Below are 13,924 nucleotides of genomic sequence, written 5' to 3' on the forward strand. Positions count from 1 at the left end.
CCACCCTCCTTTCCAAGAGGAAAGGTGCAGGCCAAGCTCGAGCAGCTCCATGGCTGCAGAGGGAGGGCTGCCTGGCCCCAGGGCCTTTGCATCTGCCCTGCGCACCTTGTCTGGACATCGAGCATCCTCTCCTGTGGACTAAAGAGGTGTGGCTGCCCCGTTCGCTCTCTCTGGAGTTAATGTGGCTCCCGCTGCCACTTACCAGGCTCTGCCTTGCCATTTGCCTGCATTTGTTAGGCTGTCACATGCCCGGACATCCTCATCCCAAATGCAGGCCTCCGCCAGTCCCCTCAGGCCTCTCACACACCCTGTTTCTCCCACTGACACATGGAGGAGCACCCAGCGAGATCCGTGTGTGCCACCGCAGGCCATCGAAGGCATCAGGAAGACCACGTGTGGTTCATCCACCTAGATGCCTCCTTGTTAACAGGACTCCTCCTGTATCACAGGGAGCATGGCGGGAGAGTGCCACATTGGAAAAGCTCAGATTACTTTCCCTATTCTTGGGTTTTCCATCGCAGATTTTTATCATCAGCCCAGACCAAAGCCCAAGAGAGTAGGGTACTGCATTTCCTTTCACACTCAGACATAGTAATTTAGACTTTGTTTAAAGATTTAGTCTCCATTTCCATTTTGGAGAACCTGCTTCAATGTTCTATTTCTGTATCTTCCTATGATACTTCTTCTTAGGGTAAACCTCATCACTAAGACCTCCAAGCTTTGCCCTTAAATTTTTAAATTTAAAAAAAATCATGACTTAACCCAGTTAACATGGCACAGTGGTTGAGCACTGACTGGTGAATCAGGAATTTGAGGCTGGACTATGGCTAGGGCTCATACTGGGTTACAGGCTCAATCCCCAGGAGGGGGCATACAGGAAGCAGCCAGTCGATGATTCTCTCTCATCATTGATGTTGCTATCTCTCTCTCCCTCTCCCTACCTCTTTTGGAAATCAATAAACAACATATGAAAAATCCTTTTCTAGTTCATGAAATCTTAAATTGCAGGACTATGAATTGCCATAGAGTCTATGGCATAGACCTTGAGCTTCAAAATGGGGCAGTGGTCTCACCAGGCAGAGGCTGGATTTACTGAACCACCCGATCAGACAGCTAAACAGAACTAAGAGTGATCAGGGATGCAAACACATTGTTTTAAAATCCCACTAACAGCTCTATTTCAAAGGCATGCAACTGGATCTAAAGGGCTGTGCCAGCCTCATTGTCACGTGCTGTGCCAGGAAAGTCAGTGTTTCTCTTTGATTCTCAGAGGAATCTTGAGATAGTGTCTCCACTGTGTCACTGATGAGACAGGGGCAGAGAGGTTAAATTACTTGACTTACCTCACATAATCAGGAACTGTCAACACTCATAGGCAAAGCCATTTCTGACCTGAAAACACAGTTCTCTACTCTTCATCACGATGTTGCTGGAGGCAGAACCTGGTGTGAACCAGGCTGCTCCTCCAGGAAAACAGCACCACATCGCTGGCCACCACCTGTTGTTGGGATAAGTTTGGTGACTGTGCTGTCAAATTGCAGCCCATGCTGCTTTGCTTGCTGCCTGCCCAATTCTTTGAGGTGAAAAAAATAACCTTAACACTTTAAAGCACATATAAAGTGTATAGTCAGAGGGACAGGACTACTGACTTTACCACAAACCATCCCCCCCATAAGATGATTAAAACATGTTTTAGACTTTAGAGTATCAGGAAGACATTGCTTATGAAGGTGGGGGGGGAAATGGTGACAGTCACTGAGTCAAGGAACGTGGCTTTTGCCTTGAGTTTTAAGCCAAGAATACCAAAGGAAGCCTATTCTGCTAAATATTATAATTGAACAAGTTGGCATTTTTCTGTTGTCTTCTCCATTTGAACCCTGACCACCCACCCATTAGTCTCCATTAGTAGTGCTGAACTGTGAGCCGTATCCTCTACAGAGGAGAAGGTTCTGTTGATTCATGCTTATTCCCTGCAAGTGGAATGCCAGCAGGCGTGAGCAGCTGGTGGGGTACAAGGTCAATACTTGTCTTCCCTTAAACCAGATGTGTTAAACCATTGGAGGCTAGAGAGCAAGCATCCAGAGATTTAAGTTCCTACTGGTCTTTCCCTTTAATAAAATAAAGCAAGTAGGGGTGTTCACCTCTTTCATTTGACATAAAAATATAAATGTTCATCACAATAAGCTCCAAGAAATTTTTATATAAGAAAAATTGTTTTAAAGAACTAAAGGCTAATGCAAGTCCTACTGCTGAATTAGGAGTTATTTGGACATCAGTTTGATATAGTAGACTGGGATTTTATACACACAAAATATGCACACACAGTTTATATGTCTAAAATCCTAGACTGAATGACCTTATGAAGTGCAGTTGACACTTGAGATGAAAAGCACTATGAAAAGTGTGAAAAGAAGAATGTTACTATCACCTGTATTCCTGTCCATGGTTACAGAATAGTTTTCTCAACAAATTTTTACAGCATTGGTCCCATTACATTCTCATATCATACCTCTGAAGTAGAAAGGATCATGGGTACACCATTTCTCAGGAGTGAAGAATTAACACCAGAGAAGTTTCTTCCAAATTCATTGATTGTCCAAGCAAGACAAATGGCATTCAGGATTCAGAACACCAGTCTTTCACTGCAGAATTCTTTTGTACTATCTAGACCAAAACCCCACCAGATTAGAAGTCAGGAAACCTGGGTTTGAGCCTCGGCTCCAATAATTATAGTCACATGGCTTTGAGAAAAATCCCTTTACTGTGAGTCTCTGTTGGCTCAGACTCAGACCCGATCCACTGTTAAGGATTGAGATATAGCAGTAGGCAAGAAAACTAGTCTCTTCCTTCACTAGCCTATAGCCTAGAGGGGAAATAAGCATAGGTAACTAATGAACAAAGAGCAGAAGAAGCCAGTCTAGACAGGATTTCAAGAAAGGACTTCTGGAAAGGAAGAAGTGATGTTTAAGCAGGGGCCTCAGTGATAAGTAGAAATAAACTGGAGGGTGTATAAAGGAAGAAGAAGAAGATGTGTGCTTCATTATGAAGGAGGGACCTGAATCAAATGCTTGAAGTTGGAGAAAATACGGTAGGTTTAAGTATCATTTTCTCCACACTGGTTCCATTCATGTAGACCACACAGCCAATCAAAAGTGGCCAGTGTTGCTGAAACCACACAGTCAATCAAAAGTGGCCAGTGTTTTAGTAGATCTACCCACTCTCTTATGGAATCTGAGTTCACGCTTCATGCTTCCAGCCTAGAGGCTACTGAACTTGGACTAGATCCCCAGGTTTCCCTGAGACGAATCACTCTCATACTATCAGCCTACTCAGCTTGCCTGAGTTCCAGCCTTTGTTTTATGGTTTGCACATGAGTTCATCAGGGGTCGATAACCCAGTTTTGCAAATCTACCCTTTACAACCAACAGCGCCATTCCCCAAGACTCTTGATATTTTCTTGTATTGTCTCAGATCCCCCAAATTCCAGACAAATGGCTGAGGCCTGAAACCACTATAGCTCCCAGACCTTGACATTTATCCTCAGTCCATCCCTTTGGCTGAAGAAAGCTGTATCTAATGCATTTCTGTTTGTGCCCATCCCTCGCACTTATTGTTCTGAATTTGGAAGGCTGTCCTCTTATTGAGTTTTCTCTGTGCTCTTTAGATATGCTAATTAGCATACCATCCCACTCCAGAAGGATTTTCTAGAATACACTGCAGTCAAGCTCTTGTATTGGGTCGGCAACTAAGTAAGTGCGGATTTTTTAAAGAAAATCAAAGACAATTTTTTCATGGAACTAAATAACTTTATTCTGTAATGTATTGCCCATTTTGATCAATGACCTTTTGCCATCTTTCAGGCAGCATCATAATCCCACGTTCAAAAAACTTCTGGTTTTTATTAGCAAAAAACTGAATCAGGTACGATTTGACATCATCATCATTATTGAAATTTTTACCATTCAAGGAGTTTTGTAAAGATCGAAACAAAAAGTAATCAGATGGTGCAAGGTCAGGACTATATGGTGGATGTGGCAAAACATCCCAACCAAGCTCCATTAATTTTTGCCGAGTGACCAAAGATGTGTGTGGCCTTGCATTGTCATGATGGAATACAACACCTTTTCGATTTGTCAATTCGGGCCGCTTTTCTTCAACTGCATTGTTTCATTTCGTTAGTTGTTCAATGTAGACATCAGAATTGATCGTTTGGTTGGGTAGTAAGAGTTCAAAGTAGACAATTCCTTTGTAATCCCACCAAACTGATAACAAAACCTTCTTTTGATGAATATCAGCTTTTGATGTTGTTTGAGTTGGTTCACCTGGCCTGCTCCATGATCTTTTCCGCTTGATATTGTTGTAAACAACCCATTTTTCATCGCCAGTTATCAGTCGTTTTAAAAATGGATCATTTTCATTACGTTTCTTTAGCAAATCGCAGCTGCTAATGCGTTGCGTTAACTGTGATTCTTTCAGTTCGTGAGGAACCCATATATCGAGTTTTTGAACATAGCCAAGTTGTTTTAAGTGATTTTCAATGCATGTATGTGATACATGAAGCTTCTCTGCAATCTCACGTGTTGTACTGTGACAGTCCAAATTGATTATTGCTTTGATTAGGGCGTCATCAACTTCCAACTGGACGACCAGAGCATTTTTCATCTTTGAGTGAAAAATCACCAGAACGAAATTTGGCAAACCAATTTTGACACTGCCGTTCTTTTAAGGCTTCGTCACCATAAACAGCACATAACTTTTTATGAGCTTGCGATGCGTTTTTCCCTTTGCGGAAATAAAAAAGCAAAATATGACGAAAATGTTCCTTTTGATTTTCCATTTTCAACGAATGCCAAACGAAAACTACAAAACAGATCAAAAAATTTTTTTACTGATTAACAGCTGAATAGCCAACTATCAAATAACAAAATGTGTTTTACATTTGTACTATGTCTGCAAACCTAAAAATTCAACTGAAGCCATATATGTGTGAAACCCGCAATTACTTAGTTGCCGACCCAATATTATCCACAGCTGGAACAATTGTGGGAAAAGATTCCACCTGAAAAAGAATCTTGGAATACATGTCTTCAGTTTTGCAAAGCAAGATCACTATTCTGAACCTATGTACACATACATGTGCACCTAAATTCACACATGTGACTACACATGCATTACCATGAAATCCCAATGGCATTTTCAAGGCCAATGGTGCAACTGCAGACAAGAATAATTTAGAGCAATTTCTGCTTGCTCTCCAAAATTAATTAGACCAATATTACGTGCAGTAAATATCTTTGTATAAAATGGCATTTAAACTCTGCATGAGGGTTAGAATAGGTAACCAATCACCTGCTGAAAATTCCATTAGCAGAAAGCAAATAAGATGTTTTAAAATTAGTGAATCCATCAACTCAGTTGAAACCTTTCAAAAACCTATCATGTCAAAGAGCGATTAATTGGATCTTTTCAGAATTTAACTCAATGCTGCTGAATGCCAGAAATAATGGAAGGAATTGGCAATTTAGACAATTGTCTCAATCAAAGAGAAGTTGGAGCTCACAGCATTTGCATGATTTATTATAGCTACGGGAACAATATCAGTGCTTGTCTGGAAACGGAATTGTTAGTATTGTACTTGTGTACATAAAGAGGATCTGTTAACTCTATTAAACACATTCTTTTTCTTAGTGTCCATTAGGTTAATGCAGCTTATCAAATAACCACACATGGCCATAGGTCACAGAATTTCAATCCTCTCCATGAACATATTATATCAGAAATCTGATTTTCTGGGCTCGGGTCTTCTAAATGTCAGATCTATCCCAATGGTAAATTAAATATCTTAGAAAAAACATTCCTCTCACATAGTGCAGAAGTTAATGGTCTTGCAGCAAAGGCCAATACTCTATTTTTTTTTTCTAGGAAAAAATATCTTTCCTCCAGAAGTGAATAACATTGATTAAGACCACAGCTTTAGTGTTTGGGTTTTAATCCTCTTTCTAAAGAGGAATCACAACCAAGTTCAACCTCTGCAAAGTTTCATTTTCTTGTGTGAAAAACAACGTAAGCATAGCTGTCTCATAATGACAATCTGGATATTAAATACGATAATTTATGTAGAGTGCTTGGTTCAGTGCTAGGCACAAAATTACCAGTAGTGCTGAGTAACTGGTTCCTATAATCAGATGAGTATCTGCACAAATTCATTGGCAATTCCATGGTGACTGAATTTATGAGGAAAGTGCTTTCCTAAATTAGTAACATCTGATCACCTTTTAAAAATAAAGACCATTTCATTGCACTTAACGCTATGCAGAGAAAACAAGAGGCTGGGCAGCATTGCTAGCTTGAAGTTCTCAAGAGAACATTGTTAAAAGTCAGATCAACTTGTAGGTGAGCTACATGAATAATTCAGAGGATTCACTGCTCCATGGCTTACCTCTTGACACCATATTTATGCGTGTATGTTATTCCAGTGAAAATTATTGAGAATCTATTAAGACACTATCAGGCACTGAAGATAATGTTATTATTAGCTGTCATTTACTGTGTGACTATATGTATCCAGCATCATGTTTAACGATATTCATTCGTTATTTTGTTTAATTGCCACCCCAACCTGCTGAGATGGGTCTGTCTGACTTGAGAGCCCAACCTTTAATCACTATACCTCACTAATTATTCTTTCCACTAACCCACTATCTGGGCTGGCATGGCGACAAATAAGCATGGGTATCTGGAGGCTCTGGGAACTTCTCAAATAAAGGAAAGTGAGCACCATAACTTTGAAACATTCATATTCTCTCAGATAATTTCCAGCCTAAGAATCCTATTGGGAATCCCAACCCCATGTTTCTTTACTCCACACACCCAGGCTCCCTAGTCTGATTGAGTCATCTAATTCCCTCTGAAGGCTGAAAGCATCATTCTCACCATTCTTGAGAGTATGTCCTCTTGAATCTGTATTCAGAAAGTTCTGCTCTTTGACTATCTTCAGTCGTCTTGGATCAATCTCAGCTTTGAGACACACCATTCCTCTTCTGTCTAGATCCAAGATCCAAGTCTCCTAAACCTTTATGGTATTATGCAATTAAAAGCAAATGGTATAATTATCTATATCATTGTGAATAAATAGATTAATTTTTAAATAAACATGATGCGTGCTTCTGTTCTTCATGAATACAAACACAGGCTTGACCAATAGTTTGGGGTATTCAATTATTTTACCTTCCTTACCTACTATTCCATTTCTAGCTAATACTCAGGTTGGTGTCTACATTTTAATTTGGCCTAACTCTTGGTTGTCCCTTCAGTTAAAATAGAATTTTATTCATGTCTCCATTCCCCCCTAAGCAACAAAGGTTGATCTATAAGAGAAAAAAAAAATATGAAAAAGAAAAGCTTTTGATGTTATGCACTGGGATTTGAGTAGTATTTTCTTTTTTTTCTTTTTTTTTTTTTAATATATTTCATTGATTTTTTTACAGAGAGGAAGAGGGAGGGATAGAAAGTTAGAAACATCGATGAGAGAGAATTATCAATCAGCTGCCTCTTGCACACCCCCTACTGGGATGTGCTCGCAACCAAGGTACATGCCCTTGACGGAATCGAACCTGGGACCTTTCAGTCCACAGGCTGACGCTCTATCCACTGAGCAAACCAGTTTCAGCCTGAGTAGTATTTTCTATAAAAGTCCTCTTCTTTCCACTCCAGACCATGAAATAAGAGATTAAGGAGCAAAACTTGCTTTCACTCTGAGTTCTAGCTAACCGTCAAATCAGATATCTCCTAACCGACAAAATCAGATATCTGAAGAATTTCAGATTACCCGATGTTTGCTTCCTGCACTTAATCCTTCGATTTCCTTTTTCCTTTTCTTTTAGTAAACTGCTTTCTAAAAATTGACCTTCAGAACATTCTCTTTCATAGAACCTATTGCTGCATCAACATGTGGACCCTATTCTGTTCTTTGATTTAGCTCAAATGTCAGTATTAATGTACACAGTCTCCCTACTATACTCACATTAACTCGTAGAACAAGAGTACTTAGAAACAGCACATATGGAGCCTTATTGTTTTAAAAAGATTTTCTGAAGGAATATGATATTTTAATAGCTGAATTCTTCCCTGATCATTTTTCATACATGTGCCAGTAGCCATATGAATTTCTTTAAGCAAAGTGCTCTTTCTTCTCAAACACCATAGGGGCCAAGCTCACAGAATTTAACAAAGTATTAAACTTTGAATAAAGAAATTGAATTGAAAATATGATGAGCTGATTCTTTAAGTATAATATTTTATGCAGATATGCAAGGAGCTCCTAGCTTATGTGTTTTCATTTTGGAAATCAGTTGTTTCTAATAGCCAAGTAGTAACCATCTACCTCAATAATATAGTGAAAATTCTCTGCAATGGCTCCATTTCCATATAGGTTTTCTGGTAGTGTACTTTTCTCCACACTTGCTCACAAATAATCCCTCTGGTGCAATAAGATAAAAAAGGTGGCCTTCCTAAAGACTATCTGAGATTTTAATATGGGCTCAGTAACTATTTTCCAGAGTGTTTCTTGATACACATTCCTGATATTCCAGCATTCCAGCCAATAATAGTAGGATTATAGAATGTACCTCTGAGACCTCTATGGCCAGCATCCTCATTGAAAACATAAGAAACACAGAGGCAAGGAGGGAAAGATAAAGTCATTTATTCAAAATGACACATTAAATGGAAGAAATAACATCAAGATCCAAGTCTCATAAACCTTTTAAGGTATTATGCAATTAAAGGCAACTGCTATAATTATCTAAACCATTGTGAATAAATAGATTAATTTTTAAATAAACACGATGTGTGCATCATGTTCTTCATGAATACAAACTCAGGCTTGACCAATAGAGTACGATGGGAAAGCATTATGACATTTCTTACCCTATTCTAAGAGGACTTTGCCATCTGACCAACAATGAAAGAAATCATGCTATCCTGACACTTCTGTGTGATAAGAAATCTAAGCTACATGTCAACTGAGGGCTACAGCCCCAACTGAGCCCTCAGACAATAGTTAGCTTCAACGGCCACTCATGTGTCATCATCTTTGAGGTCCAGTTCATTTGATCCTTCAGATGATTAAAGATTCAGCCACTTTCTGCATGAGAAACCCCAAGGAGAAACCATATACGTAAACCCAGTCAACTCACAGCACCATGCAAAATGATAATAAATTGTTACTTTAATCTCCTAACTTTGAAATGGTTCGTGTACAGCAAGAAGTAATCGAGAGTCCATAATAAAGGAACCATGAAAAGGTTTTAAACAGGAGAGTGACAATAAATCAGTTGTCAACTGAACATTTAGACTGGGTAGGGCTCTAGGAATCAGATTATTTAGCAAGTAGGAGATAAACACTTTGACCCCTACTGCCATCTACATTCATGTTTATTAGAAGTTTGAGAGCTACTGGATGAAACCAAGTGACGCTCCTCCTCCCACATACAAATGGTATGTCTCACATAGATTCAGAAGGATCTCCTAGGAGACAGAGAAAAGAAAAAAGAACCAAAATGCTTACACAGAACTTCAGACCCATGACTGATAAAGTACCAGGTTCCAACTCTGGTAGCAAGCTATAAAGATAACACCAATGTTCCCTACTTCTCAGTATTCACACTCTCATGCTGTGTAATTTCTTGCTATTTCAGATAGGCTGACACATTTTACCATCATGATACTGCAGAAATGGCCATGGGCAACATGTGAGGCTAAGTTAAATGGCATTGCAGATTTTGCCTTGCTTTCCTGAGCCACTCAGGCTGGTCAAATTTGCTATCCCCATATCTGTATTACTTTATAATAAAAAGCCTTCTGTATTGTCAAAAAATTCCTTACCTCATTGTTTATCTTCAGAAATTTGTTGACTATCCATGGTCCTTTGTTTTTCCCTCTGAATGTTTAAATTAGTTTATGAAATTATCAAGAAAACTTTATTTGTATTTTAATTGCACTTCCATATACAGAATATATATATATATATATATATATATATATATATATATAACATATCTACACATATGCTATATATATATATATATATATATATATATATATATATATAACATATATATACATATGCCAAGGTTTCTAAAAAACACACTATTGACATTTTCCTTATCTACCCAATGACACATTTTCTAAATCGTGTATTTGTGCCAAGAGCTGCCTTCATTCCCAGAAGTTTTGCAGATCAAGAAATCCGGGAATGGGATGATAAAGTCCCAACTTCACCTGTTCCTAAGGAAAGCTCTGATCATTGCCAGGAAGAGGCTGTAACCCAGAGCATAAACCTCCTTGAAGCAATGCAAGCCTTTCTCGCTATCCCTCTCCTTCCAGGCCCCACCCTCAGACCCCCTTATAAAAGCCTAGTCTTTTCTGACTTGACCAACCATCACAGATACCTGCAAAACAGGTAAGTGGGAGCTGAGAGAAGGTGAGAGCCATGGCAAGGGTTCACCTCAGACATTTGGGAAAAGGAGGATTCTAGACTTCAACAAACATTGGTCTCAAGGGAAGTAGGGTGTACAGATTCCCCAATTATTTCCAGAATCACATGGGGAAAGATGTCTTCAAGTTCAATTTACTCATAGGGAACTAGCTAAAAGACAGACAAGATAGAGAACAGAGGGTTCTCTGATTGCCCTCTCTCCCATCATACTTCATTAATGATCTTTGATTGCTTCTTCAAGTCAGAAACACGATGCTGCCTCCCATGGCCCTGCCCAGAATGTCCTGGCTGCTGCTCTCCTGCCTGATGCTCCTATCTCAGGTGCAAGGTGAGCTTTCTCTGCCTGTAGCACTGGGTTCCCGGGGAATGCTCAGAACCAACAAGACCAGGAAGCCTCCTGTGTGACCCATGGGGCCATGGTGAGGAAGAGCCTCACCAAGTGAAACTGTCTGCAACTCCTCCATCATCACTCCCTCCTTCAGGCCAACTCAGGGTGGGAGGCACCACAGTGGTCCTTTAACAAAGGATATTTTCATTTTGTGAGTGGACTTTAATTTTTATTGACAGGTGAAGAGAGAAAACATGAAGGGTCAGTGGTGAGATATGCACAAGAATGATTGAAGGACCCAGTGTGAGAACAGTCATCTCAGAGTGGGGGAAGTGTTGGACATTTCAATAAAGGGGAAGAGTAAAACAGAAAGAGATGGTCCTTCATTTAATGAGGCTGGTTTGAGATCAAGCTATCCAGGTGAGGGAGTCAGGAGTTGGTGTCACTTCCCCTAGCACTTTGCCTCACAGATACTCCTCAAGGTCACTTTCCAACAACCATTTACACTCTTCATTTCCCTCCATCCCTCTCCTTTATGCCCTTCCTCCCCAGGTGAAGATACCAAGGAGGAGTTTCTCCCCAAAATCAGCTGTCCCAGAGGCTCTTATGCCTTTGGCTCCCACTGCTATGCCTTGTTTAGGACACCAAAAACCTGGATTGATGCGGATGTGAGTAGATGCATTTATAATAAGAGGTGATAAGGAAAAAACATTTGATGGGACAGGGGTCTGCATTCTCTAGAATGTCTTGGGGGTGAGAGTCAGCACCCTCATCTTTTGCACACACACCTCTTCTCTCCTACATTAGCTTCCCCGCTGACATTTCAAGCTCTTTCTCATTGTTTATCTTCCCCACACAGTTGGCCTGTCAGAAGCGACCTTCAGGATCTCTTGCATCTGTGCTCAGTGGAGCTGAGGCAAACTTCTTGGCCTCTCTGGTCAAGAAAAATTTGAACACCTGCTATTACATCTGGATTGGGCTCCATGATCCCACAGAGGTGTGATAACATCTCCTGTCTGTTACCTTTTAGCTGCTATTGTTACCCAGGCCTCCTCCCTGTCCCATGTGCCTCTGTGGGAAATATGCTAGAGAGCCCTGGTGCTCAGAGATTCTATGGCTTATTTGTGATAAAGGTAGGACCTTAAGGCCAAGAGAAGAGCTGAGTTTTGTGAAGGATCCTCATTTACAGTTGAAAAAATATCTATCTCTTATGAAGCTCTTTACAACATTGGCGCACGAAGTTTTGCAATTCAGTTCTCTGAGTTTACTGAGCCTACACATAGTGTCCTGACAGAATCCTAAATGAAAACAAGATGCATTTTCCCCTATAGAATAGACGTTATCTTTGAGGTTCAAAGGATAATTTCAAATGCACCCATTATTGTCCAGCCAATAACATGTTACTCTTAGGATACCATTGGTGTTTGTGATTATGGCTTTGAGATTTTTTCAGTAAGAGCAAGTTGTTAGGGAGAATTTCCCAGTGGAGAGCTCTGTGGCAACATCTGGAATAACAGACCAAATGCCAGCCTGTTTAGGAGGGGATTAAACGCCCACCAGAGTGGGTTATGCAAAAATTCCAATAGCCATTCAACCTTACCTGGCTCCATTCTCTGCTTTCTAGGGCCTTGAGCCCAATGCCGGTGGATGGGAGTGGAGTAATAGAGATGTGATGGATTACTTTGCCTGGGAGAAAGACCCCGCCAGCATCCCAAACCCTGGCCATTGTGGGAGCCTGTCTCAAAACTCAGGTAAGAGACACAGGGGCTCCCTTCTTGCTAGCCTTTCTATCCCTTCATCTTCCATTTCTGGGTCTGTACTTCAGGGAACCCTCCTCAACTAGGAAAGGCAATGTATGTTTGTCTTCTCCCACCTGCTCTCATCTCTCCTTCCATTGAGTCTCCTTTCCCCAGAGTGGGTCCCTGGTGACAATGAGGGCAGGGCTTTGAACCCTAGGCCAGAGTCTGGGATGTCTTCTTTTGGGTCACAAGATCCAACAGCCCCATTCACTTTATCTCTTCTCTTTCCCCAGGATATCTGTTATGGCAAGATTATAACTGTTATGAGAAGTTACCCTATGTCTGTAAGTTCAAGGGTTAAGTCAGGTGGGAGTCAGCAGCCTGAGTTGGGATGCAGCTCATCGTGGAACCATGTGAAGACCCACCCCAAAAAGGGATATTTTCCCCACATTCTCAAACCTGACCTCTTCTTTTACGACCTTCCCTCCTCCTCCCCTTAATTTCAAGCTTTGAATGCCCAATAGCCTTATGTCTCAGAGAGTCACAATAAATGTTTTACTTAATACTTGTGTGCCTTTGTGTTCCAGTCTCATAGCAAAACTGAGAAATTATTGGGTGTGAGGAAAAATCTAAGTGTTGCCTTTGTTTCATTTCATTCAGGCCCCTGGGAAAATGATTAATGTACATTCCCACAGTGAATTTGTGATGAGTATGAAGGCACTGCTCACATAGGATTTTGGTTGTGTGTGGGGCTGAAGGAACTGGGTGCCACCATCTTGTGGCCCTGGGCACCACCATCTTTGAGGGCATGGCAGTCAATTAGCATATTCCCTCCTTATTGGCTGTGGGCACCACCATCTTTGTGATGTGATAAGGGTCAATTAGCATATTCCCTCTTTATAAGATAGATTTGTGACACATTGTGGGATGCTGAGGGTGGACTGGGGTTTGAGAGTGTGAAACTGCAGGAGTCTGCAGTCATAGGGAGGTTGCCACTCTTCCATGGTTTTTAATTCTAGAACCCCACCAGATTCTTGTGATGAAGAGAAAAGTAATCATTTTGAAATCTGTCCAGAAAAAGATGCCCCAGGTAAAGGAAACTGTAGGATAATGTCCCTGATAATTATAGTAGTAAGGATCCTCAACAAAATGTTTGCAAGCTGATTTCAACAGAACATGAAAAGGGGCTTACATCGTGAACTCAAAAGATTAACTATATCCTCAATGAACAAGTTCATTTTCAGGAGAAAATCTGTGTATTCTAGCTAGAACTTGGTATTCACCCCAGTACCAGTTCAATCAGCAGAAGAAAGGAATATTAGAAGTCACGTGGTGTTATTATGGGAGCTACACTAACCT

At 40.6% G+C, this 13,924-nt stretch overlaps 1 protein-coding gene across 1 annotated transcript; it reads left to right on the top strand.

The window, feature by feature from the left end:
- The first annotated feature begins 10,447 nt into the window (after positions 1–10,447).
- LOC311631096 (regenerating islet-derived protein 3-gamma-like) lies at positions 10,448–13,130 on the top strand. The gene is made up of 6 exons (XM_084900938.1): positions 10,448–10,462; positions 10,740–10,826; positions 11,379–11,494; positions 11,686–11,823; positions 12,451–12,577; positions 12,859–13,130. The coding sequence occupies exons 2-6, from the start codon at positions 10,751–10,753 to the stop codon at positions 12,924–12,926; spliced, it is 525 nt and encodes a 174-aa protein (XP_084757064.1). The 5' UTR covers positions 10,448–10,462; positions 10,740–10,750; the 3' UTR covers positions 12,927–13,130.
- The last annotated feature ends 794 nt before the right edge of the window (positions 13,131–13,924 follow it).

Source organism: Pipistrellus hanaki, assembly GCF_964339955.1.
Source record: "Pipistrellus hanaki genome assembly, chromosome: 12".
NCBI lineage: Eukaryota > Metazoa > Chordata > Mammalia > Chiroptera > Vespertilionidae > Pipistrellus > Pipistrellus hanaki.

Bases quoted from the DNA above. Each gene is read 5' to 3' on its own strand.
- LOC311631096 (XM_084900938.1), top strand. From the start codon at position 10,751: ATGCTGCCTCCCATGGCCCTGCCCAGAATGTCCTGGCTGCTGCTCTCC. The intron at 10,827-11,378 runs GTGAGCTTTCTC...CTTCCTCCCCAG, and splicing joins GCTCCTATCTCAGGTGCAAG to GTGAAGATACCAAGGAGGAG. The intron at 12,578-12,858 runs GTAAGAGACACA...CTCTTTCCCCAG, and splicing joins GAGCCTGTCTCAAAACTCAG to GATATCTGTTATGGCAAGAT.